Raw genomic sequence first — 27,667 nt, 5'->3', positions numbered from 1 at the left:
TTTTGATGAATTTCAGGTTAATTTAATCATGAATATTTCAATTCAGGGCCTCAGAAAATTAGGATCTGGATAATTTTCCAGAAGCTTGGATGCTTTTCAAAACCTATGAAGACCCCATCTTCCTTACATACAATGTTCCATCTCCTCAAATCTCCCACTCCAATAATACCCTTCCCCTACCTCCATAGATACCTTCAAACTTCAGGGGGGGCGGGGGGAGAGAGGACAGCAGGTCTTTTCTACCTTTGCCATGTTAAAAAGAAAATGGCAAGTCTGTTCTCTCCTCAGCATTTTAATGTCTCTGAGAGGACATAGGACTTCTTCTCTTTTCTTTCTCTTTTTCCCAGCAAGCATATGGATCTACTCTTACTGGGGAGCCCATTTTTTCACCTCCCTCTAAGCTCCTGCATTTCTCCTGCTACTGAAATCTTATTTCCCTCTTCCTTTTTTTTAATGTTACCCTCCTGGCATTGTGCCCTCACATTTATAAGTCCCCTTTCTGAATCTTATTTCGGCCTGCTCCCTCTTCTTCCCTTTAACCCATTTGTGTGTCTCACACTTTAGCTCCCTATGTCTCCAACTTAAATAGGGAAAATATACCCCAATGCAAGGGTCCACACAAGATGGAGCTTAAAGAGAAGCGTAATTGATGCTAAGGTTCTTGAAGAAGCCCCCTCTGCACTGGGGTAAATGTCATCTGTAATTGACTGAGTAACTAATCCCATACTGGTCCCTAGTGTCTACTGCAGTGACCTCAGTCTGAGCAGTGTGTAATTTAGCTATTCTAGATATGGTAGTTTTCTCAGGCAAGTATTCATCTTCATAGTACGCCACAGTAGTATATTCATTCTCTTATTACTATTCCCAGTTTAGTATTCTTAACAGCTGAAGTGAATGAATAAATCTTCTATGTCTGCTATTTGGTTCTCTTAACCAAGACCCTTTAACCAGTGAGAATCTGGTACGGTACTTGTGTATGTTTTATATTGCAATAGACATATGCATTCTCAAGACATGTGTTTTCATTTTGGCTGTGTCTATACTGTGAGCTAGGGGTGTGATTCCCAGTTCAAGTACACATACTCACATGAGGTCTCATTGAGCTAGTGCGAGTATAAATAGTAGTATAGCCATGGCAGCACAAGTAATGGTGGCATGGCTCCACTATGCTGTGTACATGTACCTGTGGGTTTCAGGTCGGTTTGTACTCAGTATGGCTAAGCCATGCTGCCGTTCTCATTCTTATTGCTGAGAGCTAGTGCAAGTACATGTACAAGAGCTGGGAATCACACCCCAGGTCACAGGGTAGATGTAGCCTTTGTATTATCATTAACATGCCAATAGTAATTCTTAAGAACCATCTAGACCAGTGGTTCAACCTGTTGACAGTTGTAGGCCGCATATATAGCTCTCTGTGTTATGTGGACCGCATCCACACAATATATATACCACCCATATGGCCCTGAGGATGTCATAGGGGTCGCAGTTGTGTGCTGATTGGGCCACAAGCAGGCCATGGCTGGAGAACCACTGATCTAGATCATGATTAATCAGATTAGCCTGTTAATTCTTTGCGTAGTTTAAGAGATTAACTGAACACACTTTTCAGCAGCTGCAAACATATCTGAGTTTTGAACATCTTGCACCTTTCTAGTGCAGAATCAATATTGACTGATATATACACACTGTAAAACTGAAAATCATTTACATGCTCCAGGTGTCTGTGTGGATAAATCAGGTATTGTAGTTACTGCTGTATTTTCAACCAAAGATTTTTTTAAAATAGGTTTGCTATCATTCAAAATTAAAATAAGTAAATAAATTGCACAGATTAAAATAATGTTCACTAATTAAATATGAATGTATCAAATTGAAATACAATATTAGTGGTGGGATTTTACATGTAAGTGTGGTTCAATGTAAAAACAGTGAATTAAATGGTAAACCATTTGCCAGCACCAGCAACTACAGTAGGTCTGTGGATCAGTAACTTTTTACACCAACAAACTTCAGCAAACAATTTCATTTTTGAATGCCTGAAGTTGGCTTAAGTTCAGATTTAGGCCCCTATATAAGAATGGCTTGATTCTCAAAAGCAGTCAATACCTACAACTCCCTCTTCATTTGGTGGAGTGGGTGCAAAGTTCATCTGAAAAATAAGCCCCTTGTTAGGGTGCCGAAACATAGACTTAAGGCATCTTACTTTAGGAACCTGAGTTTGAAAATTTTGACCAGACTGTACCATGTGAACAGAATGGAAAATATCAGCATTTTTCAACAAATGTTAGGGATTCACCATCATTTTACTCTTTCAGGATAGGCTTTATAAGGTGAGATTCTGGGTTGTGCTTCTAAGAGAGACAGCACAGAGCTCCCAGCCTGCAGAACGGGTGGCAGGGGTGTGCTAAGTTCACTTTGACCCACCTTTTCTGCCCTGGTGAATCTGGACTGGTCCAGAGGCTAAAGTAGCCTCAGGTGGGCTGTCTACATTACAGCAGCATGTCCACAGCTAGCTGTGCTGTCTGGAATCGCTGCTGGGTAACATGCTGCAGCCCTGCCTCTGATACTCCCTTCCCACACCAGGCACAGCTGCTACCCCAGGATTCTTAAGAGGGTCCTCTGTCTTCCTCAGCTTGTGCACAGAGGGAATTCTCCCCTGCCCAGATCACATAAATCTCTCCTTCAACAGATAGCATGATCATATTTAAAAACATCACATTTGCTTTTGTAACTAAATAACGTTACAACAATATTCGCTCTATTTCCTAAATACAGGCAATACTATACTATTTACCTCTTTTGTAAAACATGCTGAGATTTACTGACGAAAAGTGCTATATGTTAGCGTGCACACCACAATAATACCTGGATGCAAAAGCAAAGTATTTAATGGTACCCACTTTAGCGTACTCTTCCCAGATAACAAACAAATATACCGGTCTAAGGCTATGTTTCCAGTACGAGCTAGGAGTGTGATTCCTTTGTTCATGTACACGTACTCAAGCTAGTTCCAGCATAAATATCAGTGTAGCCGTGGTAGCACACGTAGGGGCAGTTCAGATACAGCTGAGCTGCCTGGTGTGGCTGTGGACGTGTCCTAGAGCCACTAAATCATCAATTTGAGATGCTCTTCACTCACTGGTTATTCAAATGTTGTCTCAGGACAAAGGCATACTTAGGTTTCACTTTTCAGAGGCCTAAATAGGTAAGAGAATTTTCATGACCAGAAGTGTTTTCATTTCACTCTTTAATCCACTTAATTTTTTCTGTCTTTTATTCAAGCCCAAAGGGTGGTGGGGAATAGTACCAATGGGGAACAAGTCAGCCTATGGTTTTCTCCCAAGTAGCTTGTGCAGTCGGAGAAGTAATTTGTCCCCCAGAAAAACGTATCCTATTTTCTTGCTTCTTCTCATAAGTAGTTCCCCACCTCATAGGACCAAATCCTAATTACTTTTGTTGCACAAGTAACCTCGCTGACGTGAATGGGACAATTCTCATGTGTGAGACAATTTGGATTTGGCCTACAGTCTATATAATCCATTATCTTATTTTTAAAGGCAGAGTATTTCTTGGACTGACTATATCATACTTTGATGAGTTAAGTAAGAGTGAGCGTCTGTCTGTCTTGTTTCTTCAGTTCCAAGATAAATCTGGATGTCACAGTTAAGAAAAACAGATCCGTCAATAGTGTCTACTGGAAATATATTAGAATCATAACTTCTACTTCTGTACGTGAAATGCCCTCTAGGACTTGTAGTGAATAGACACTGTAACTGCATTTGTCACTTACATTTACTTTAAGAATCGGGGTGGGGGGGGCGAGTGGAGGAGGATGGGTTTTCTGTGAACAGTTTTACCTATTGGTATTTGTGTGAATGTGGCAAAATGCAGAACAACCAGCTTCTGCTTCATAATCTATTGCAGTTCCAGCAAATTTGATATTCATACATCTGTTTTACATAGTCTAACAGGTGAGATAATGATAAAAACAAAATACCATTGACATTTTACTGCTATAAAATGCAGAATCCATGCTACTGCTGCGATGGGAACCCATTATTAAAATATAGGAAATGCTGATATGATTGACATTTTTTGCCACATTTTGTAACCTGTCATTTTATGTTAGAAAAAGCTAGAGTAACCTCTGAGGCCAAGACTTTAAAAAGTGACGGGAGATTTGAGGTGCTTACGTTTGAGTGCCCAATGTGAGATGCCTTAAAGGGCCTCATTTTCAGAAAGCGTGGAGCACCTGCCCTTGTAAATTGGGAACTTCTAAGGCGCTCCCAGTTGGGCACATAAGATCACTAAGCACTTCTGAAAATCTTGCTCTAAATTATTTCCACATAATGTGTTAGCATAGCATGTTCTAGAGCATTTTCCTCAAGACAAGATATCAACTTAGCTCCTTTTCTCTTTGATGTAGCTGGCTCCTAGGTGAGCTTTCCTTTCTGAGCAGAGGTATCTAGTGATGAAGAACATACCTAAATTGAAACATAAAATGTAAGTGCAAGGAAGCAGACGCAAAAAGGCCCAACATTTACCTAGAAAAAACAGGTGGACCTGCACCTAAAAACCCTAATGGGATGAGTCCAATTGACCCAAATGGTCCTGTGGGTAGTCCCATTAAACCCACAGGAGTAAGGCTTTTCAGACAGGTTCTATATTCTTGTAACTAACCACACTATATTTTTAGGTATCTGTCATTATGAGATATAATGCCCGGACTGGGCAAGGTCTCTGGGCAGCCAATCAGTAATGCTGGGGCCTTCGTGACAGCCCTTTGTGCAGCTGTGGCGCAACAGAGACGATGACGCACATTGCCAATGAACGCCTGCTGACTAGATTCAGCGGTGGGCTAGAACTGCATCACGCCACTGAAGATGCCATCGCTTGGCTAGACAACTATGCACACGCTAAATACATTATACGAGACCTCAGCAGGGCTGCCCAGGGAGGGAGCAAGTGGGGCTATTTGCCCCAGGCCCCGCAGGGGCCCCCACGAGAATGTCAGGCTCAGCACACCGCATCCAGGAGCGGCCCGGGACAGCGCTATAGCCGCGTGGCCTGTGCTCCTCCCGCTCAGAGCCGCGTGGTAAGCGGGCGGGGCTGCGAGCTCCGGCAGGCCGAGCAGCAGGAGCTCCTGGACGCAGCTCGCTGAGGCTCTGGGAGAGGGGGTAAGTGGCATGGTAAGCCCCTCTGAGCCGGGCACCCCCCCAGCTTTGACCCCCCAGCTCCGAGCCCCGCCCCTCTGAGCCGGGCACCCCCCGCACCCCCCCCCCCCCCCCCCAGCCCTAACCCCTAGCTCTGAGCCCAGCCCCTCTGAGGCGGACACCCCCCGACCCAGAGCCCAGCTCCCCACCCAGCCATGGGCAACAGTAGCACCACCCCCAGGCAGCGACAGCCCATTGGCACCAACTATCACCATCACCCAGTGACAGCCCATTATGTAATTGCAAATGTATACATACCATTAAAGCATTTAATGTTTTTAAATCTATTTTACGTATTTTCAAATTACATTCAAAAATTAATTTTTGAATGTATTTCACTGGTTATTTTTTACATTTCCAGATACATGTTAATATAATATTGCAACTTTTTTTATGGAAGGGGCCCCTGAAATTGCTTTGCCCCAGGCTCCCTGAATCCTCTGGGCGGCCCTGGACCTCAGTAAGTAAATCTAGCCAATGCAAGTCCTGAGACATTTTCCTGGAACCCTTAAAGCACACCTGCTATATATAGGGTAATTATAATACTGCAGTTATTGCCATTACATTGATGCATATGTACACAGATATTTTTCCAGATTAGCAGGTCCACCCCACAGCCACGACTAGTGTCCTCATTTTTCTGGTTGAGGATTGAACAAGAATCCCTTATGAACCAGCCAACAATGTACTTCATCTAAAAGCATCAATGAGTTTTTTAAAAACAGATGGGCCCATGCTACAAAAATTAGCACCCAAATGTGAGGGGGTTCAAATGGGGTCAGCCAGAAAGTTAGATGCAGATCCAAACTTCTCCAAAGTGCGGGCCTGTTTGGATCCAGGATTTTGCTGTAACCCACAGTAACCGTAGGTGGGGGAACAAGCTATGAAGTTTGGATTTAGCTCCAAATCTCCTCAAGCCTGGAGGAGTTCTGGTACAGGATGTCAGACCTAGTTTAAAAGAACAAACAAACTGCGGGCCTGATCTAATGCCCACTGGAAATCTGTGGAAAGGTTTCCATTGACTACAAATGGCAGCAGAATCAAGACCTGACTCAGGACTTTCTGTTGAATTAACATCTATAATGATGAAGGTGGCTCAAACACACTATATTCATTTTCCATCCACTTTTTTTCTTAATAGTTCTTTTCCCCACACTCCCTCTCTCTAGAAACAGATAATTCACTTCTAAATGAGATGCTGGAATTCAAACCAGCCAACTCCTGAGCAACATGAACTCCCCCTTAACACAGAGTTGTCAATGCAGGAACTGCCTAGGAGAAGGCACAGCTTACAAAGAATTTTCATTGATTTGATTTTTGCCTGCTCAGGCTTGTGAATTCCAGCACAGTGGCATTAAGATCCTGCTCACAAGTGATGAAAATCTTACCTACAAACAGCATTGCCAGGTACAGCTTTAGTATGTACGGGAAGTAGATCGATAAGGCAACTGGAAATGGTAGCTTGGTAGAGTATGTGCCGAAGGATTCAAAGTAAGGCAGTGATTCATAGATGGCAAATGCTGCAAAATAATGTTTTGATGTTTTTTTAAAGCTGGAGTTATAGTAAAAACCTTAAGTGAAAGATCATCTCTAAGAAAACCACATTTAAGGGGCATGAAAAATGGGTCTTGGTCTACTGCCTTATCTTGTGAAATGTAATCTGTATGAAACAGCATACTTAGCATGCATACATGGCTTTACTTTTAATTCATTTTCTTTGGACTGAAGTTGTAATCATTTTGATAACTAGGATTAGCAAATATTTACTTAGTCCTCATCTCTGCTGGGGTTTTCAGCTACAGGTATAGTGTGCACACCTAGTCTAGGCACAGTAAACTGCTATAAGCCACAATGGTTTCATGCATAAGATGGTTTCAAGTAGGGGTCAGCTGCACCAGTGCATTTGCCAGCTTTGTCTGTGCTTTGCACTGGGTGCCTAGAATTAAGCTACACCAAGGACTGCAGAAAAGTGTCGGCATCCTAGGTTGATATTCTGTGGCTTTCGTTGTGCTAACAAATTGTTAATTTTCCAGGAGAAAGGAACTGTCCTGTAGAAACCAAGAAAGAAACAGAGAAAGGGGAAAGTTAGATGAAAAAGTGTGTAGATAAGAGTAAAGAGGTTTAAACGTGTCTTATTTCTCAAAAACTCATCTAAATGATCAGACTCTACTGAGTGAGATTCAGAAAACAAGTAATTTGCCTCATGCCTACTCCCTCCCTCTTACCTTTAGCCAGAACTGACAGGGGATATACTGGAATCCATAGTGTGTAGTTCAGCCATGTCAAAGCTCCATAGTATGTTCCTGACACTGATAACATGCAGTAAGTGTATCTGGAATTTAAAAAAAAAAAAGACAGGGAACTTGTGTTTATTTTTCAAATTCAGATAAAATAGGAATGAATAAACATCTTACTCCTTAAAACAGCCATCTAGACTGAGAAATCTGTGAATTCCAGATTCCTGTACACTAAGCGTTTGAGCCACTCAGATGGAATGCTGGACATATGTTAGAGAAAAATTGCACCCATTTTATTTAGTGTCAATCTCGCATCGGAACCCAGAGACAACCAACTTGCTGAAGAGTTCTTTTTTTTGTGCCCCTGGTTTAGGGGGGGGGGGGGGGGAGATGAAAATAACAATAATATGGTGCATTCTATGTTACACTTCTCATCATGAAGATTCTTATGCAAACCAGGTTCCAATGTGCTTTCATATTGGTTTGTCAGAAAATGGGCTTCAGATATGCATGTAACTTCAATGGGAGGCTCATACGTGTAACAGACACTAGAATATGGTCCTTAATATTTGATATAAAAACTATAAACATTATTGCTAAATTATTATTGAAGCAGGCTAGAAGTTGGATTACTGCCATGGTTACAGATGGCACTACTGTTCAGTAAGAGGGCAGCCCCCCATCATGGGGCCCAGAAATGCACATTGGAATATTTCCCTTATCCTCACTGTGCAAAAAACTGAGGGTTAGACTTAGTAACTACACAACATGGATGTCATTCTAAAAAGTTTTGAGGTGGATATAGGGACCCAGGAAACACCAAGGACCTAGCAGCCCTCTCAGAAAGGGCCCATCAATAAGTCTCCATATCCCAATTATGTGCACTCTTGAATCTTCAGATGATTTAGTAGGGGGTTAAAAAAAGCCCACAGAGCCCCTTGTGTGAAGAAATGCAGGCAGAACTCTTAAGAACATTTTGTTGCTTAGTCTGTGTCCCCATTCAGCATGTCTCACTCTCTCCCTATAGGGTCTGGGAATAGGATTTGGCCATCTCAGGAAAGTAAAATGGAAAATGGCTTGTGTGTACTAACACAAGAATTCCAGAACACTGGTAGATTGTCAGCTAAGTGGAATTCCTGCTGCTTCATAATGGAGACTTCTTTCCTAGGGCTATGTGGCAATTAGCAATCTCCTCTGAAATTGAGCAGTCATAATGCATAATGGGAATCCAGAACTCCTAGCTGTTCTCTATGAGATTTGGTTTTTAGAGTCTCAAAGTGGTCTAGGGTTGTTTGAACTGAGTGACCCAGTAACTTTCTGAAGATTTGAGAGACTGGTTTGATCACATTTTTGGTCAGTTGAAAGGCCCTACACTTGCTGTAGATCTCTACAAAAGTGTGTTTAAGCCACCATTAGCTGGGACTGTTTCTGGCAGATAACACAGCCCTAGGCAAACTTCCTGGTGGCCCCAGTATTAACAACTGTTTGTGAAATCCTGGGTGGTACACCCGAGGGAAAGGTTAATAGGTTAGGGGAAACTGTTGTACATTCTCCTCTCCCTTGATTTTTCACCAGCTTTTTTTTTAAAAGCAAATTTGCAATATAATACAAAAAGCAGATAGTGCACTTGGTAATAAGCAAGAAAGATCAGATTTGTAGGGGTAGGCAGAATTCATCCGCCCTGTGTCATTAGCCCTAATGCTCAGAAAACTTCATATCTTTTAAGAATGTATCTAGAACTAGTTGTTAGGGTATGAAAGAAGAGCCTCCTTCTGGCTCTATACCACAAAAGCATCCCCTTTTACTAATGTGATCTTCTCAACACCCTGCACACTGGATCTACCAGTGCTGGGACATAACGCTACTGTACCACACTGGAAGATCTGCCCCAAAATGTGGAACCAAATATCTAAGCCTTGACAAAACAGAATTCTGTAATTTCAAATAATAATGCTTTCTCAGATGTTCAACCATAATCAGTAATTAAAGACAATATTAGTATTCCCTAGAGAGTGGGAAACATTGAAAATAATTTAAATTTGAGCTTTGCAGAGTTGTTGTTTTCCAGGAGTTTGTCTCTAGTGAAATTTCTGTTGGTATGTTTTCAAATATAGTTAAAGGAAATTCTCTTAAGGAGCAGGTACTTCTCCTAAACAATACTTAATAATCTTTCTTTGAGGAATGATTATTATTAATTTACACTATATACTCGGAAACAGCCCTAGTCCTTGATCTTCAGTGCATAAGACAGACATCATTCTTGGTAACTCGGATAGTTATTAGTGTTCTAGTGTTACACTGGGAGTGGTTTCCTGGACTTGCCCAGGTTGCTTAAGTCTTCTGTTCCTCAGGCATAAAAGTTGCAAAGTAAACAAATATTAGGATATATTGTAATATAGGCAACTTTTTTATTTTGGGTTAAAATGTGCCCACTTGCTCTGCAATAGGCAAAGGAGGATGTACAAGAAGCCCCTTCCTCTTATGCCCCTGTATATCAGTTTGAGTACAATTGCATTCCATTGTAACTCAGGGACTGCTCCATCTATACACCCCAAAACATTGATGAGGATGTTGTGGCCCAACATCCTTTACATACCAGCCCAACAAAGCTGGTTCGGTGCAGAGGAGAGAGACGGCTGCACTACCAGAATTCTGACACATCATCCCCCACAGGAAGTTGTGTCTCAAAGGCATAATAGAACATTTAATAAGTCCAACACAATCAAGCAGACAGGGCTAATTTATCCATTACTGATTATGGTTGTACATGATGCAAATCAGATTCAGTCATTTTTTATATAATCACGCACACACACTAAACAAACAAAGGAAAGGGAACTAGAAAAAGATATGTTCTCCATCGATATGAAACATTTTACATTATCATTTGAACCATACATTTATGCTGGAGACAGTACTATTATGTATGAGGTCTCATCCATGTACACATTCTATGGTTGCCATTATTTTGATCATAACAGTTGTCTTTAAGGATTACAGTTAATTACATATTGACAATTCTATGCTGGAGCTTTTCATTGCTGATGTTTTCTTCCTTTTTTGCTTTAGCTGAAGAGTGCATGTTCAGTGGGTTTTATTTTTACCTTTGAATCTTTAAAAAGATAAAAAAATGGGGGGAGAGGGGCATATGAATAATTAAAACAAATCCACCTAGAACCCAAACAAAAATCTTCTTGGTCCCATATACACCATTCATTTTCCTTCTCCAGCTCTCTCTTCATACCATACTACTTTCAACTACCTCTCCAATGCTGACCCTGACATCAAGGTCATCTTAGTACAAATAATGGAATTAACAATGCAGCCAAGGTGAAATTCATCCCTTTGCAGAGGACTGGCACAAGGGCTATGCGCTGCTTAAGTGCCACTTAAGCCTACAGGTCTTCCTTGATTTAAGTAAAGAAACGGAAATCCACGGCCATTTAAGTGGCACTTAAGCAGCGCATAGTTCCTTGCACTGGCCTTCTGCACCGGAGTTTTATGTCCAATGCAAAGGGTGGGATTGTAAGTGACTTAACACACATTCCATTGAAAGTCACCTGTAACTTCATACTGTGTAAATCTTTCTTCTGTTCCCATGCTCTTTGCCTACTGTGATTTCTCCCTGTGTCATTTATATGCTCTATCTAGCCTAAATTTTCAGGTCATAGGCAAGAATTAGAAATTTTCCACTTAATGCATAATAATCAAAATCTTAATGAATGGCCTGCAGTTATGAGTTACTGTACTACAAGTCTTGTGTTTAAGGCTGTTTATACTACAAGCTAGGGTGTGATTTTCCCCCCTGCTCTCACACACACACACACACACACACACACATTTGCACTAGCTCTCATTGATCTGGCACGAGTATAAATAGTAGTGTATCCACAGTAGCATGGGCAGCAGCAACAGAGGCATGGCTGACCCACCTACAGTATAAACCTGCCTGAAACTGGTGGGTGCAGCTCTGCTGCTGTTACCTGTGCTACAGTGGCTATGCTGCTGGTTCTACTCCCGCTAGCCCAGGGACAGCAACTATGCGTATGTGTACATGAGCAAGGGAATCGCACCCTAGCTTGTATTGTAGATGTGGCCTAAATGAGCTGTAAAAAGGAGATACCTTTGCTTTGATGTATAAAAGCAGTATTAGAGAGAGTGTTAGGGAATTCCCTTCCTTAAAAAATAGCTGTGCTGCTGTTCTAAATTGGTGTTAGAAAGGTCAAATCTTTTGAAATAGAAAACTTTAATGCAGTGGCTTACTCTTGTAATAGGCAAAACGAAAACCTATTGCCTTAACTGATATACCAATTATTCTAGAAACCACAGTGTGCCTTATCAAATCCAAACATTTGCTTAAAATGTAAAACTAGGATTCTGCTGAGGTCAAAATAACGAAAATCAGATGCCATGCACTGTATTTGGATAGTTCCATTTAACAGAAGTGCTTGCTTTACTTTTATGAGGTTACTTTGATTTCTTACCTGACCACATCCAGTAAATTCCAAAGGAAAAATAAAACGCACACAATATATTTCCCTTGAACTTCTTCTTGACTGGTGATGACAACAAATAAAATGATGATTCTCTCAGTTATCTGACAAGAAGAAAATAATTACAGTAATAATGACCTTCTACTTGTATGTATGGTTTGTGTATCTCTGATTTCTGCATCACTTCAGCAACAAGGATGCCATGACACTCTAGTGTATATTACACTAAGTCCAATATCCCCTTACTTTCCTTCAGTTTAGATCCCCAGGCTACATTCATGTCTTTAGCAGTACCAAAAAAATCCTGAAGGCCTGTGTAATCCTTCCAAAAGACTATGTTAATCCACTCAGGATTATACTTGCATTGAAAGTGTTTAAAATATAGGGACAAATTCTCAGCTGGGGTAAACCAAGATAGCTACACTGACATCATACCAACTGAGCAACTGACCCACACAATCTGTTAACTCTTATAGATTTAAATTTAATGGGCAAAGTATCTACCCATTATGAATGGAACACTGCGTAACTAGAATATAATGAAATTGTCTGTACAGCACTTTTTCTATATCTTATTTACCAGTTCCTGTGTGGAACTCTGGGCACAGACTATAATTTTAACAAACAACAAAACTCTTCCACATCTGTCAGATAAAGCAAAATGTTCACACAGCAGCTTATTCGTCAAATTCATGCGAGGACACATTTCCTATTGCCAGCTCCTAGTCATCTAGAAACAGAACACAGCCCTCCCTGATGGATCCAGTTCCTCATCTTGAAAATCTTTAAAGTATGCCACAAATTTTAATCTTTGCTCTCTGGCCATTTCTTCCCCTTCAGATGTTAACACTGGAAGTAAATTCTTGAGGGGAGTGAATCAAACTCCAGTCTCAGCCAGTGAGCAAAGCTTAAAGGGATTGACAGAGCAGCCTTCAGAAATTATTAAACTAAAAAGCTGCCAGCAACAACCCTGCTTAAGTCAATGGGGTTCCTCACAGGCTCTCAGGGATCTGTCAACAGAGAGCAACTGACAGGGTTAGTACCTTAGTAAATTGGGAAGGAAGTAGGGTGGGTTTTTTGTTTGTTTGTTTTTTTGGTTCAAAGAAAAAAAACTGTTTCTTTGTGTGTAAATGAGGGTTTGCATGTAGCTTCTTGTTCTCTTTCTGCCTGCTCTTACTTTACTATAGTCAATTAGGGATTGTATTTGCCCTGATACTCTTAAAAAAAAAAATTCCACTAGAAACCATGTCTTTTCATGTCCTTAAAAAGGGAGAAGGAAGCATGTGCAGTCATTTCACAAAACGTAAACAGCATGGTTTCATTTTTCATTCGTCCTCATTCAGTACATGAAGATCAAAGTGGAATTTCCTTTCTCTCACAGCTACCCCATCACAGCATCCACTCAGTTCTGTACACGACTCATGTTTCCACAGTATAATTTGACCATTTTAAGAGTGAGCAAGACAGCAACATATCAGATTCATTTAGGACAAAATAGATTGTACAGGGAGGGATTGTGCACATTGTAGAGCCACAATGTTCATCCTTCAAATCTCTCCTTAAAATTCACCTCGGCTGTACTGTCTACATAACAATGCCCCATGGCCAGGCTACCAGTGTGCTATGATCACTGCTTGTTACACTTATAATCATATTAACTGTTACCTTGTGCTCCCCCATCCATCTGTTATATACACTTGTCTTTCATCTTATACGGTAAGCTCTTTGGCACAGCGACCATGTCTGTGTACATGAACAGTGCCCTGGAGGAGGCCTCTAAGAGTATGTCCTTAGGTGCAGAGTTAGCTTGGGTAATCAGTGCCCAGGCTTAGCCTAACTCAGGTATGAGTGGTCACACTACACAGCCACACTCAAGTTGCTGCATCCTCACCGGTGCTGCACTCACCCAGGAGTGGTGCTAGGACTTCTGGCAACATATCCCATGGTTCTTTGTGATCCACTCTGATTCTTTCAGAGTGAATTGTGGAGTAATTTGTTTGTCCTTCTGGGCACATGAGGGAAATTGTGGGAAGGCATTGAAGGACTGAATCAACACTTGAGTGATTTAGCCTGTATCTTTGCTGCAAAGTGGGCAGATTACCAGCTTGAGTGAAAGCAGAACCCAGCTTGTAACCCATACCCCCAACTGTGCCAGCTTGGTTGGGTTGAAAATAACCCAGTGAGGTTTTTTTTTTTTTTTCCACCTGTTTCTTTGTATGGACTGGAGGAAGGAGCCTGGACTACTCTGCAGTGAAGACACAACTTAAGTGCAACTATAATACAAATAATACCTGCTCATATCCTCAATCCTCCTATCCTGCTCAATATTCACCTGTTAAGGAATAGGAGGTGTAGCGTTCTTGGTCTTACAGTTCCTAGAGAGGAAAACTTAAAACTTGAGAGTTTTTAGTCAACTCCAAAGCAGAGAACAAGAGAGTTCCTAGGAGAACGTAACAAAATTCTCTTGTTCTCTGCTAGAGCACATAGTTCCTGTCTGTTCTCTTTCTTTACTCCCACAACAAAAGGTATGCACTTAAATCCCTATAAAATGTCACAATGCCTGGAGCCTTTTGTAAATTGATTATATCATGTCTGGATTGTGCTAACTTTGACCTTTAATCAAAGAATAGAACTGCTCTTTTCTTTCTGCCAAGCCATAGCCTTTCTTCTCTCCCTGCCTGCTCCTCTCTAAAAGAGATCCTCCCCCCCAATGAGCACCCGCAAACAGCAACAAGCCTGTTGAACTACTGGGAAGGGTTTCTCAGCCACCACTTTGCATTCCAGTTGCCGTTCCTCCTCACATGTGGTTGGGCATGTGGTGCCTCCCCATTGCTCATTCCTGCCTTAGGAAACTGGTTAGGAACTGGCAGCTGAGGGAAGTGGGGAGAATTCAACCCCTCAGGATTAGCTAGTCTCCTACTGACTATAAACACTGCTCCAGAAAGCACACTCAGTTGCCCATGGAGGGAATCTTCCCTTCGTTCTCCTCTACTGGTCACCCAGTAGGTTACATTTTGTTTTTATTTTGCTCTTTTCCATTATACAATTGGGGATTCTGATACTCAACATGCTGGTCTGGTGATGAGCATACACTTAACTGTATGGAAGGGGCAAGGAAGTGAGTTTGAGTTGCTGGAAGTTATCCCAGTATAATTCCTAATGTATTCTGTCCTGCAAGTATCTCCTGGGCACCAACTGCATCTCAGGTTAAATCTGTATGTCAAATCAGAAAGAGCCAGGGATTCTTTGGTACAGTATAACTTGACTTACCTGTAAAAACCTTGGGAGAAAACGGTTTTCTTCAATGCCAACTAGAATGTGCAGGAGCTCTAATATGGACAACGACTGACAAAGGCGCATTACAAGTCCTATAGAATAGAAGGTATCGGCCAAAGAATCTACAACCGCAGGGGAGAAGAAAACAGTGCCGTTAGTTAAATCTCTGAACCCTTTCCATGCCAAGCCTCAGATATGACTACCGAGGCGTCAAAAAGTAAAGTTCACATGCCACCGACCTTTTGAAACAAACAGAGAAGCCACAGAAAAGATGTCTGGAGAGTAGTATACATAGTGGGGAAGCTAAGGAGGGCATGGAATAGTCTACATCTGACATACCTTTTTTAGTTAAGTGGCTGTAATGAACACTGAATAAATCTGTGCAGGACCTGGATATTTGGTTTCAAAACATTCCTCTGCAATAGAGGATGGTTTGATGTTTCATAAAATATCTGCTACCTGGACTTTATAGTTTGTGTAAACCATTGTCCTTTGTATTCCCACCATCTGTCATTTATTTTTAACTCTGCAGTCAGTCATTTTCTATTATATCCCAGAACTTCAGTCAACATAGGGCCAAATCTAGCTCTGATCTTCCAGCATATTACAGTAAGTCCGATCAAATACGGTGGAATATTAATGGTTCTTAGCAGAAAAAAAGCATAGCAGCAAGAACTATAAAGATAGTGCGGATGTATTGGTATTGTTTTGTTCAACCAATCCAATGCTCATCTGCATCGAACGATGCCGTATTCCATCAATTTATGAAATTATAACTTGACATAGTAACAAAGAGAGTCCTACAAAGTTGTTTGTTATGTCCAGTTTAAGGATTTTAAAGTAAAAATGATAAAAGCAATGTAAAATGAATAAGAGTCTTACCTTTCCCAAATGACAAGAACCTGATGATCATATTTGTAAATATCCAGGAATGTCCACAGAATTGGATTAAATAGTAGATGAAGAGATAAGTGTTCATTGTACAGCTGTAAAGGCAGAAACAGTAAAGTAAATAAGCAAACCCAAAATGCATTACTTGGTATGATGTTACAATTTGTACCAGTGTCCCAAAGCAAATTATACCCCCCACTCAGAATATGTCTACCACTGCCAGGAAAAGGAGCTGAAACTTTAAATAAGTGTGTCTATGTCAATAGCCAGAAAATCATGCTTCTTCCTTGTGGACTTACATAAATCAATCTAAGGTGCTTTTAAAGCTGCCATCACTTCTGTATCTGAGTGCCTCACAATCTTTCATGTATTTATCCTCACAGTACCCTAGTGAGGTCGGGAAATTCTTTGATTCCCATTTTACATAGGGGGAATTGAGAGATTAAGGCTCTGTCTACACTGCAGCTGTGCTGCAGCTGCGCCGCTGTAAGGTCTCCCGTGTAGCCTCTCTCTGCCGGCGGGAGAGAGCTCTCCTGCCGCCATAATTAAACCACCCCCAGGAGTGGCAGTAGTTCTGTTGGCGGGAGAGCATCTCCCACCGACATAGCACTGTCCACACTTTTTTCCAGTGAAACTTGTATTTTCCTCACACCTTTGACCAACAAAAGTTTTATCAGCAAAAGTGCGAGTGTAGGCCTAGCCTTGATATTTACCTAAGGTGTCACACAGTCCATGGTAGAGCAGGGTCTTAAAGTAGGTCTCCCCCATCCTAAGCTAGTGCATTAACTACTGGGCCATCCATTATCTGGCATGGTGAAAAACGTATTCATGTCCTCCAGGCTTGATTATTGCAACTCATATCTAGGAATTAACCCTCACAGCCTGAATAAAGCTCCAACTGGTATACAATGAATCAGCCCAACAGGCCAACATGAAAATATCATTCCAATGTCCTGCGCTCCGTGCTATTTGCCCACTGACTACAGAATCCAACTCAGGCTCTCCCTCCTGATATACATGGGATTGGCCCTGGTTGCCTGGAAGATCTCTTCTCCAGGCAACCAGGGCCTTCCACAACGGTTATGTGTTACTGAAAGCATGTAAATGTCAACCAACAGTGGGAGTTTTGTGAGCGTGGGAGACCAAACTCTCACGGGAGCTGGACCTAGACTGTGGAATTTGCTCCTGCAAGGTTTAAGGATGACCCAGACACTGAATGATCTAAATCAGAATTAAATGCAAACTCATCTCTTTGACATGACTTTCCCTTTGTTATGTATGAGAGAGGAAGACAAGACATTACAACCAATCAAACTATTTTCTACAAGCCAGGAAGGAAGGAAATTGATGTTATTTCTATTTTCCAGTACTCTGAGGTGCTCCAGTGTTATGACAATGGGGGCTATAACACATACATTCATACAAACGCCTTATGGAAAAGTCCTATACAGTTTAATAGAAATGATGCCAACAGGGATGTATAGATATCACTCTAAAAACCTACAGATTTAATAGTGGCTGACGTATTCTCTGTTGTGCAGCTTACTGCACTAAGAAAAAAAAAAAATCCCTAAAAGGAAAAAATAATAAGTTACAACAGAAAATGAACATTGCACTGTAAAGTACCATTAATAACCAGTAACTGGATCTGTAGATTAAAACAATAGGAAAAGTATGAACAAGTTGTTAGATATTTTGAGAGGTTCTGGTAAGATCCTCCATTACTTAGTCACAATCACCAGAGTTTAATGATATAAACACAGTGCAAAGTCCAGGTACTATCCTTTATAATTCATATATTCTCTCTCTGATATGTACAATTTGTAGCATTTGTCTCCTTGTCCTCAATATAGTTTGAAACTATTCCAAGAATTTTGGGGTATTCCTCTGAATCTTTCATCAGCCAAATAGCTGGATAATGTTGGCTGCAAATCCTGTGTACTCTTAAACCACTTATGTGAGAACAAATGGTAACCAAGAGGATGTTTATAAATACTATGTGCCAGTGTTCTCCAATGTTTGGCCAATATACTTGTCATTTTGTTTTAAAACTCATCCTGATGAGCAGTGTAAGTGTGTTAGGGACTATGTTGTAACAGGCATCAATACATAATGTTAGTCACTAACTGCAGCACCCAAAATTAAGAGCTTAAAATTATTTAAATGAAGGGTTGACCTGGAGGATGGCATTCCACACGGTCTTATGAGGGACCACATTGGACTCTGGGGCTTTCATATACCAGGCTGACAGTGGCTAAGAACATTGTGTAAGTAGCACATTTAGGCTGTTAGTTGGGAGTACTTTTCTTCATTCCACATGGACTTCTGGCACTAAACAAGAAGTGTCTTTGAGGAGCTCCAAGAGGAATCTTATCCAGCCCTCTTCACCCATGGAAGGTCCCTACCATGCAGGGCCTTTGAGGGAAGAGGGGAAAGCTGTTGAAGAAAGAGGATTTAAATGTAATGAAAAATAATAAAGTAGAAAGTTTAATTGTTTTGCTACAATATTTCCTATATGTGAGTTGCAGCATCTTTTATGTCTGAGGAGCAAAATAAATGTTCTGAGAGGGAACCTATTACACAGGTCTGATGCAAAACTCCACTGTCATCGGTTTCCACTTAAGAGGTCAATGTCAAAGGTGGTTGGCTTTAATTAGATTTCCTGCTTTTTTGGGGTCACAGCAGGAATCCATCCACATTTACATTGGATTGCCTGATCCTGCAGCATTCCTAGAGATAGAGCACGGCCTACTGGATAAAGCACAGGATGGGATGTCTAGAGATAGCTGTTCTATTCCCACATCTGTCACACAGACTCACTGTGCCTTTGTTTCACCATCTGTAAAATGGGGATGACATACTTCTCAGGGGTGATCTAAGAAAACATCCCTTAATATCGTCAAGTGCTTTTAAAATCCTCAGATGAAAGGTTCTATAGGAATATTATGCATTTCAATACCCTGCCTGTTTTGAGAATTGAATGGAGAGACAGAGTGATATGCATCACTGCAAACAAATCCAGCCACCTGAGTTTATTATGGACAGTGCTTTAGTTGTAATTTTTATAAAGTTATAATTATTAACTTGCCCAAATACATTGAAACCTCTATGATGCTGTGACCCAGGGGTGGATCCCAACATGTTCAGAAGAAGAACTTTGCTTTTTCTTGCACACCCACAGGTCTGGAAAAGTGAGAGACTGCATTAGATATTGGATCTCTGTTTTCCCTCAGCATGATAACTCGCAAGACGGGGGTGTCCTATTTCTTCCTAAAATATACAGGCAGATAGCATATACCTGCTTATGCTTTAGTTGTCCAGCCGAGAATATGAGATTGTAACAGCATTATAGTTTTAGTTTGAAAAGTCAGATTTTTTCAGGAATAGGATGATTACAGAACTACATATTACTACTACTCTTATTATTTAATAGGATTGTGTTTCTGTGGGGACTGTCACCATTAATACCTGGGTGTCTGCATTTGACAGTGGGCTTGTAAACCTCCACCATACCCTCTTAAGGCTTCTCTCCGTTATGATACCAAATAGTACATCCAAACGACAGAGATCATGACAACCTGGGTAAGGGTGGTGTGGGCACAGACTGCGGCCAGGGTCACTTCCTCCTCCAACGGAGGAATCTCCCAGAATAGCTTAAAGAGCTAAACAGTACCCCCTGTTAGTACCTATACAGTTCCACACAGCCCCCAGGGGAACACTTGCTACTTAATGAAATAGACACTGATGAACCAATAGCTCATGGAAACTGAAGAACGAGGGGTTTTTAAAAAAATAAAAAATGAGAAGCTGGTAGAAAACCCCCTCTGCTGCCCTGGTTTCCTTTGTCACAGTGGTCTGAGCTCCTAGTTTAACACTCCCCCTTCTCCCCCCCCTCCCCCAAGCTTTACAGCTCAGGATGGGGGGGGGGGGGGGGAGGACAAAACTGAAAACCAGCACGAAAAACATGTTTCCTCCTGCACGCATATCCCTCCCCCGCTTCTCTGCAGTTGCGTGAGTTGAATAGCTTGTTTTTTACCTTTGCTCAAGAGTTACTAGATGGTGCAGAGATGGGTCGCTCCTGTGTCTGTCTCTCTCCTTCTCTTGTCACAGCTGCAACAGCGGTTTTCTAGGAGGTTACCCCTCCTCCTTTCTCCCCCCAGCGTCACTGAAAGCAGCACTACAGCGAAGGAGACACTTTCCTAGTAAAAAGGAAGGAACCACTAACTCAAGGGATCCTCGTTCATTTTATCATTCTTCTACAGGCACTAGCTCAGGCATGTTTCTTGCCTTATTACAAATAGTTCCTCTGGACTCAGTTCCACTAGTTTTTGTGGTTAGTCAGAAGGGATAGTTTCAAAGGCCAGTTGAGAATAAGCATGCAAAATTAAATGCACATTATTCTGGAGAAGACAGAAGCCAGTTAAACAAGTAACCATAAATAGAAGAGAACATGATGGTATTTCATTTTCAGCAGACTCAAAGTGACTCCAAAGCAAATAAATATGCTACATAATGCTGTTTCTATTATTTTGCTGGAAATGGAGACTGCACTTTTTATGCCTATAGTTTGGAAATGTGCAGATGTTTGGTCAGATGCGATCCTGTATATACAAGATTTGCTGGGTGCGTGTGATTTATTTGATCCAGATGTTTGCATTTTAAATAATTTAGAATATATTAAATAACTTGACATGACAAAAATATATCAAAGTAGCATTGTCAGTAGCAAGAATACACATAATGAGACACAGGACAAAGCAATCTACACGGTCACTGATGGAGTACATTAAGGGAATGAATGTGTGTCCCATTAGACTATATTACTTATCACTTTAGAGGCCATCCAGACGCATTGCAGAAGTTATGCTACCTATATTTCATTGTTTGATGTAATTTAATCTGTAGCTTATTACAATGCTTTACCCCATATTTTTGTAACGTTTTAGCTGATTTATCCACTTATAAATATTGCAAAATTAGAGCCAGATAACCAAGAGGTAACAGGAGTGTTTGGGGCATGGAAATACTCGCAATTGTAGAAAGATTGTAAAGACTGAAACTGAGGAGATAAATCAGAGGGGAAACGTGATCAAAATATACAAAATAATTAATGGTCTACAGATGGTAAGGAAGGAACGTCTGTTCCCCTGCCTCATAGTACAAGAGCAAGAGGATATTCAGTGACATTGTGACTCAAAATGTGGGGGAAGAGCACAGCTACTCCCTTGCCATTGCTCATAGAGTAGATAATGAGGAAGTGAAGGGTGGACAGTGGGAGGAACCGTGGCTCATTTCTCCCATCCCCAGTGAGAGTAGCTGGCTGGCTGCACAGCAAAGAGTGAGCTGGTGGATAAAAAGGGGTGAAGTAACTTAACTGCTCCCCACGGCAGGAGAGGAATTGTGACTCATTCTCTTGGCTGCTCCTGGAGCCATGCAGCTGTGCATTCTCCCTCACTCAGGGAAAGTTATAAGGTTACAGTAGCCCAGGGGCAGGCAAACTTTTTAGCCTGAGGGCCACATCGGGTTTCCAAAATTGTATGGCGGGCCGGTTAGTGGAGGCTGTGCCTCCACAAACAGCCAGGCGTGGCCTGACCCCACCCCCATCCGACCCCTCCTGCTTCTTGCCCCCTGATGCCCCCCCCCGGGACTCCTGCCCCATCCAACCCCCCTGTTCCCTGTCCCCTGACTGCCCCCCCGCCACCTCCATCCAACCCCCACCTCCATCCAACCCCTCCTCATTCCTGACTGCCCCCAGGGCCCCCTGCTCCCATTCAACCCCCCTCTTCCCTGCCTCTGACCACCCCAACCCCTATCCATACTCACGCCCCCTGATCACCACCCCAAACTTCCCTGCCCTCTATCCAATCCCCCCTGCTCTCCGCCCCCTTACCGCACTGCCTGGAGCACCGATGGCTGGTGGCGCTACAGCCACACTGCCCGGCTGGAGCCAGCCACGCTACTGCGCAGCACAGAGCACCAGGTCAGGCCAGGCCAGACTCTGCAGCTGCACTGCCCCAGGAGCTTGCAGCCCCGCTGCCCAGAGCGTTGCGCCAGCGGCAGAGCAAGCAGAGGCTGCAAGGGAGGGGGAACAGTAGGGGAGGAGCTGGGGGCTAGCCTCCCGGGCCAGGAGCTCAGGGCCTAGGCAGGAGGGTCCTACGGGCTGTAGTTTGTCCACCTCTGGTCTAGCCCAAAAGGAAGAGACATGGAGCTCTATGTTGTGGTTTTTAATGCACTGTGCACAAACAATAACCACATCCCTAAAGTCTAAGAGCTGTGAGCAAAGTAGTTGTTTAAAAATAAACTCTTTCCAAACTTTTATTTGACAAGTACTTTTGAATCTTAAATACCTTCTATTTGGGGGCCTTATTCTTTGAATCTTTGTGAGAGTAATTATTTCAACCAGACATTGTACTAAGAAAGATAAAATTGTCATAGAGGAACAGGTAATAGAAAAAGTTAATTGGAATATTTAAAAGGTTTCTCTTGCTCTGGTCTTCTCTGCTTCTGCAGAGAGGTTATGTGAGTTTTGTGGCTTGGTGTCTGGAATCTAAAAACATGGTTATCATAAGTCAGGGCAAAACAAATTACTATGGGCCAGATTGTGAGTCTCATACGTAGTGAGCAGTTACATGAATAGTTCCACTTGATTTCTGTGGAACTACTTGTCTGAGTAATTGCTTACCAGTGTGGGCAAGGCTCACAGTCTAGCCCTAAACATTAAGAGCCCAGTCTGGCAAGGTGCTAAGTGCCACTCGCCAAGTCCTACGCGCCTTCAACTCTCATTGACTTCTGACCAGGGCAGGGAGACTCTCACCACTTTCCAGGATCTGGCCCTAAATTAAAATATTCACCATCTTAAAGCAAACTTTTTGATTCTTTATGCTGGGCTGAAAGGTGCTAATAGCGGTCATAGAGGGAATCTTGGATCCAAAGACAATTATAGACCTCATTAAAGCCAATGGATGTGCCAACTGCTCTCTTGCAGGCTCAATAGAAGTTGCAAAAAAGGGGGGGGGGGGCGTTACTGCCCCAGGAAATACTCTATATTTCCGGTCAGAGCTAAACCATGTGGACTGAGCTGTTTCCCTGGTTGCAAAAGCAGGAGCTACGCTATTGGTTTGTGTGCTATGTTTGAGGCAGAGGAAAGCCAGGAGAAGAAGTGAGCGTGACTGTGAGAAGAAGCAGAGAGATAGAGCTTCTACAGCAAAGAGCTCACTAAAGCAGCGATTGTGAGGATTTCTGAGCAAAGGAACTGCCTTCTGCTGTTTCTACTGTGTTCATTTTTTTGTAAATAAAAAAAGTTACACTGAGAACATCCCTAACTCATAATCAATTTCTTATCCTAATGGAAACAACCCTGCAAACCTAGCCACCTGGGTGAAAGGGGTAACACTTATGTCTAGAAATGTGTGTTTATTCATGTCCACGTGAAATAAAAAGACTATCAGAAGAGAAGTGTTTCAGAGTAGCAGCCGTGTTAGTCTGTATCCGCAAAAAGAACAGGAGTACTTGTGGCACCTTAGAAACTAACAATTTTATTTGTGCATAAGCTTTTGTGGGCTACAGCCCACTTCATCAGATGCATAGAATGGAACATATAGTAAGGAGATATATATACCCACACACATACAGAGAACATGAAAAGGTGGGAGTTGCCCTACCAACTCTAAGAGGCTAATTAATTAAAAGAAAAAGCTTTTGTAGTGATAATCAAGATAGCCCGTTACAGACAGTTTGACAAGAGGTGTGAGGATACTTAACATGGGGAAATAGATTCAATGTGTGTAATGGCTCAGCCATTCCCAGTCTCTATTCAAGCCTAAGTTGATGGTGTCTAATTTGCATATTAATTCAAGTTCAGCAGTTTCTCCTTGGAGTCTGTTTTTGAAGCTTTTCTGTTGCAAAATTGCCACCTTTCTGTCTGTTACTAAGTGGCCAGAGAGGTTGAAGTGTTCTACTGGTTTTTGAATGTTAGGATTCCTGATGTCAGATTTGTGTCCATTTATTCTTTTGCGTAGAGACTGTCCGGGTTGGCCAATGTACATGGCAGAGGGGCACTGCTGGCACATATCACACTGGCAGATGTGCAGATGAATGAGCCCCTGAGAAGAGAAGTGGTGGCTGATGGAAGAGTCCTTGACTGTACAGCTCAGCTGGAGCAGAGCTGCCAGAAAGCTAGAGGAAGTTCAGGGGACTTGAAGCCAGTGAAGAGATTCTGGGAGCTAAATTCCCCAAAGGAATGATCTAGAGTAAACTCTCTGAGAGGAACCTCATGGAGTTAACCTTAACTACCCTCTCCTGTAGCTCTTTTTATGTGAGGAGGGGATTTGATCTATACATTGCACTTCGGTACTCACCCTCTGACACATAAATGCAAACACGGTTTTGGATTTGGGCAATAAATTTGGGGAAACTTTATCACCTCAGACCATAGGATATTAATCACGAACTTAACACCATACAGTCAAGTACTCCTACCATAGAATAAAAGCTCATTTTTTCAATAATGGATCTTAATCCATTTATAAAAATCAGAGCTGCACAGAAGTAACTTGAGTTTATGATGTAGTAAAGAAATGCTATCATTGTTTATATTGCTGTTTAAGAAGCTGAATCTAATATAAATTTCTACAGTTCATTTTAAAATCAATTAATGGGAAAATGTCAATTTGTTTGTCTAAAAAATGGAGCTTTTTTTACAAAAAAAAATTCCAATGTCTAGCAGAGGACCCTTTAAATAATATCCTTTCATTATTTTATTTTAATTCATTAACTCTTACCAGGGCTCTTTTGCTTCCCAGCTGATGCCTAGAAAAGTCTTTTTCAGCACAGCAAACCTTCTTTGAATGTGTGCATGATGCTGCAACAGGATGCATTCTCATCACTAAGGCAATGGTGTAAATTCTATGATGGAGCAGCAAAAGTTTAAGATATTCCAAATAATAAATAATAATAAAATCTGCAAAAGAGCCAGTGGGATTTTTGTCCAGATAAGGAGTTCAGGGCTGTACCCAATGGTGGAGATGGCTAAATGGAAAACATTGCATGTTAGGAAAGCGAATAATACAAAACAAGGTGTAAGGTATTATTTTTACAGTGAACCACTGGAAATTATTTTAGGTATTTTTAGCAGTTGAGGAAACATTTTTGTTTTATAAAAATAAAGTTTTCCAGATATTTCCTATCAAGGAAGACAAACTATAAACAGACAGTATTCCAGCTATAGTCCAAAGGAAACTACTCAGCCTCTGGCTTGCCAAGATAAGAAACCTTAGGACTACAGCTGATAGTAAGAGCAAAAGCAAACGACTCAGAAGCAAGGCTGGATTTTCTTAAGTAATTGGAAGTATGAAGAAAACATTTCTGAATAAAAAAAACAAAAAACAACAAAAAAAACACTTTTAACAAAGACAGAGGATAAGAGGAAGGTGAATTTAATGACCCTGATAATGAAAATATATGGCCTGATTTTTCAGAGGTGCTGCGTGTTTACCATATCCTGTGGCTCTTTTAATAGGAGAGGGTGATCTGGTCCATAGATTGCATTTTGATTCTCACCATCTGACGCATAAATGCAAAAACTATGCTCCATTCATTGTTTAGGCATGTGGATGTTTTGAATAAATTGCCCCTGAAACATTATCCTCTCCCACCACAGGATATTTATCAACCAACCACCTCACCGACTTCAGTGGTAACTACAAGTGCTCAGCCCTTCTGGAACTCAAACCTTTATTGTGTTAGAGGACTAAGGTTGCTAATTATTTGGCCAATTACAGTGTTAAATCCAGTAGGAACAGGTGTTTTTGTTTGTTTGTAAAATGGTTCCATCTCCCACTCTGCTCATGTGGGAATATTCCATAGTAAATAGCCACCCCCCCCCCCAAAAGAGAGAGATCTAAAAATAAACTTTCCAAATCTTACCCAATAACCTACTACCTCCTTTTATTGCCCTTATTCAAGCAACCACTAATATCTTCCAATCAGAAAAGGGAGGGAGGAGGGGAGGAACAACACCTTTTCAACCTGAAGTTAGGACTCAAAAATCCGTATTTAGGAAAGGAGCCTGAATTTTCAGAACTGCTGAGTACCTACAAATATAAATCATGTCAGTAGGAATGGAGCATATTCCACACCCCTAAAAATTCAGGTTACTTTTGTTTATTAAGTTTTACGTTTAAATACGGATCTAGGAGCCTAACTTTAGGCACTCATGTTTTAAGCATATCAGCCTGAGCACACAAATTAGCCTGGCAGCACAGCCCGAAGGTCAATGCATTCAGGTTCCAGCCAACTAAAGCACGAATGAAGTCCCCTCTGCAAGAACCCCTTGCTGCAGTCCCCTCTCCTCCCCCCCGCAATTAAACCCGGAGGTTCTTAGCTCACATGTCTGATGATCTCTGCTATCACAGTAACACGTACGAAGAAGAAAGGTGATCTCTGAGCTCTTGAAGACCCACTCCCTTTATAGTCTTAAATTGCACCCGGAAACAAAGTAAAATCCAGCATGCAGCGTTTTGGGGAAGGAAATCCAGCGTCCACATGTGTACAGCGTTAATGCTTAGTGGGGAGCTTTCCTCACAGCGCCAGCGCGGAACTAACCCACAAAACTGCCTAGAAGATTTGGTCTTAAATGGACACATCCTTTCATCCCGCCCCCAACCCCCAGAGGCTTTTCAAGGGCCAATAAGCATTCTTCTTTAGAGCTCTGGTTCGCATACAAGCAGCAACGTGATTACACCCCGGTACAGTGTATGGTCATTTTGGTTGTATTATGTCGACATTCAAAAACCAATTGGGCACCTCTATTTCCAGCGACATTAAGGAGGTCTTGCTTTTAGAGAGCTTCCGGGATTTGGAGGCATTTTACCGTCAGCATTATTTCTGGATTATTGCTTTTTGCCATTTTCTGCCATATCTTTTTCATTATTATTATTAGTTCTTCTTGGCTGTCTCTGGCCGATCCAGAATTGGAAGGTATTTGTCTTGTCTCTCTTGCATTGGGTCTGTGAGCACCCAGCGTTCCTCCAGCAGCCCCTTTGGGTTTTGTTTGGCTTTAGCACCAGGCTTTCGCTCTGAAACTTGTCTTACTCAGGGGCAATGCACCCAGGAGACTTCCTCGTCGCAGCTATGACTAGTTCAGTTAAACCAGCGGGTGCCCTAATGTAGAAGAGTTTCCTGCATCCGGACGTGTTCGTGCCAAGATATCTTGCTGTCAGCAGGGTTAGCTGAATTAGCGGTAGAAATCCGCACCAGAAATGGTGACCGCCCCCATTGGGGTATTTTGAGGAGGTTATCAGAATACTTAACCTCCTAAGAAGGTTTCAGAACGCTGGATTCTTTTTAACCAGCTGGACCTACGCGATGTAAATGCAGTTCCTAGAGCAAACCGAGGAATGACGGGAGCTCCCAGACTTCCCCCTTTCATTATTCCTTTGATCACTGTTACTCCCCCATGCCGCCCTCTCCGTGCACCAAGCAAGGCTCTTGCGCCTTTCCTGCAATTACGCCTTTCCCCCACCAGGGGCGGATGTGCCCATTGTGCCCCCCGAAGAGA

At 41.9% G+C, this 27,667-nt stretch overlaps 1 protein-coding gene across 4 annotated transcripts; it reads right to left on the bottom strand.

Annotated features, from left to right (window-relative positions):
- Positions 1–1,804: 1,804 nt before the first annotated feature.
- On the bottom strand, positions 1,805–26,752 carry HACD4 (3-hydroxyacyl-CoA dehydratase 4). Of its 4 annotated transcripts, XM_034774467.1 has the most exons (10): positions 26,497–26,752; positions 24,891–25,014; positions 20,147–20,309; positions 18,287–18,546; positions 16,102–16,205; positions 15,214–15,341; positions 11,935–12,047; positions 7,439–7,545; positions 6,602–6,733; positions 1,805–4,484 (listed from the first exon to the last, which is right to left on the bottom strand). In XM_034774467.1, exons 4-10 carry the CDS (start codon positions 18,325–18,327, stop codon positions 4,402–4,404), a joined length of 708 nt encoding a protein of 235 aa, XP_034630358.1. In that variant the 5' UTR covers positions 18,328–18,546; positions 20,147–20,309; positions 24,891–25,014; positions 26,497–26,752; the 3' UTR covers positions 1,805–4,401. The 4 variants fall into 4 exon arrangements, with proteins under 4 accessions (XP_034630358.1, XP_034630357.1, XP_034630359.1 ...); XM_034774466.1 differs by lacking the exon at positions 24,891–25,014; XM_034774468.1 differs by lacking the exons at positions 18,287–18,546; positions 24,891–25,014 and having other exon boundaries at positions 26,497–26,751.
- Between the last annotated feature and the right edge of the window lie 915 nt (positions 26,753–27,667).

This window comes from Trachemys scripta, chromosome 6 (assembly GCF_013100865.1).
Source record: "Trachemys scripta elegans isolate TJP31775 chromosome 6, CAS_Tse_1.0, whole genome shotgun sequence".
Lineage (NCBI taxonomy): Eukaryota > Metazoa > Chordata > Testudines > Emydidae > Trachemys > Trachemys scripta.
This window is presented reverse-complemented; position numbering and strand designations above follow the sequence as displayed.

Bases quoted from the DNA above. Each gene is read 5' to 3' on its own strand.
- HACD4 (XM_034774467.1), bottom strand. From the start codon at position 18,327: ATGTGGTCCCTCATAAGACCGTGTGGAATGCCATCCTCCAG. The intron at 15,342-16,101 runs GTAAGACTCTTA...CTGCGGTTGTAG, and splicing joins GTTCTTGTCATTTGGGAAAG to ATTCTTTGGCCGATACCTTC. The intron at 7,546-11,934 runs GTAAGAAATCAA...TTTAAATTCCAG, and splicing joins AATTTACTGGATGTGGTCAG to ATACACTTACTGCATGTTAT.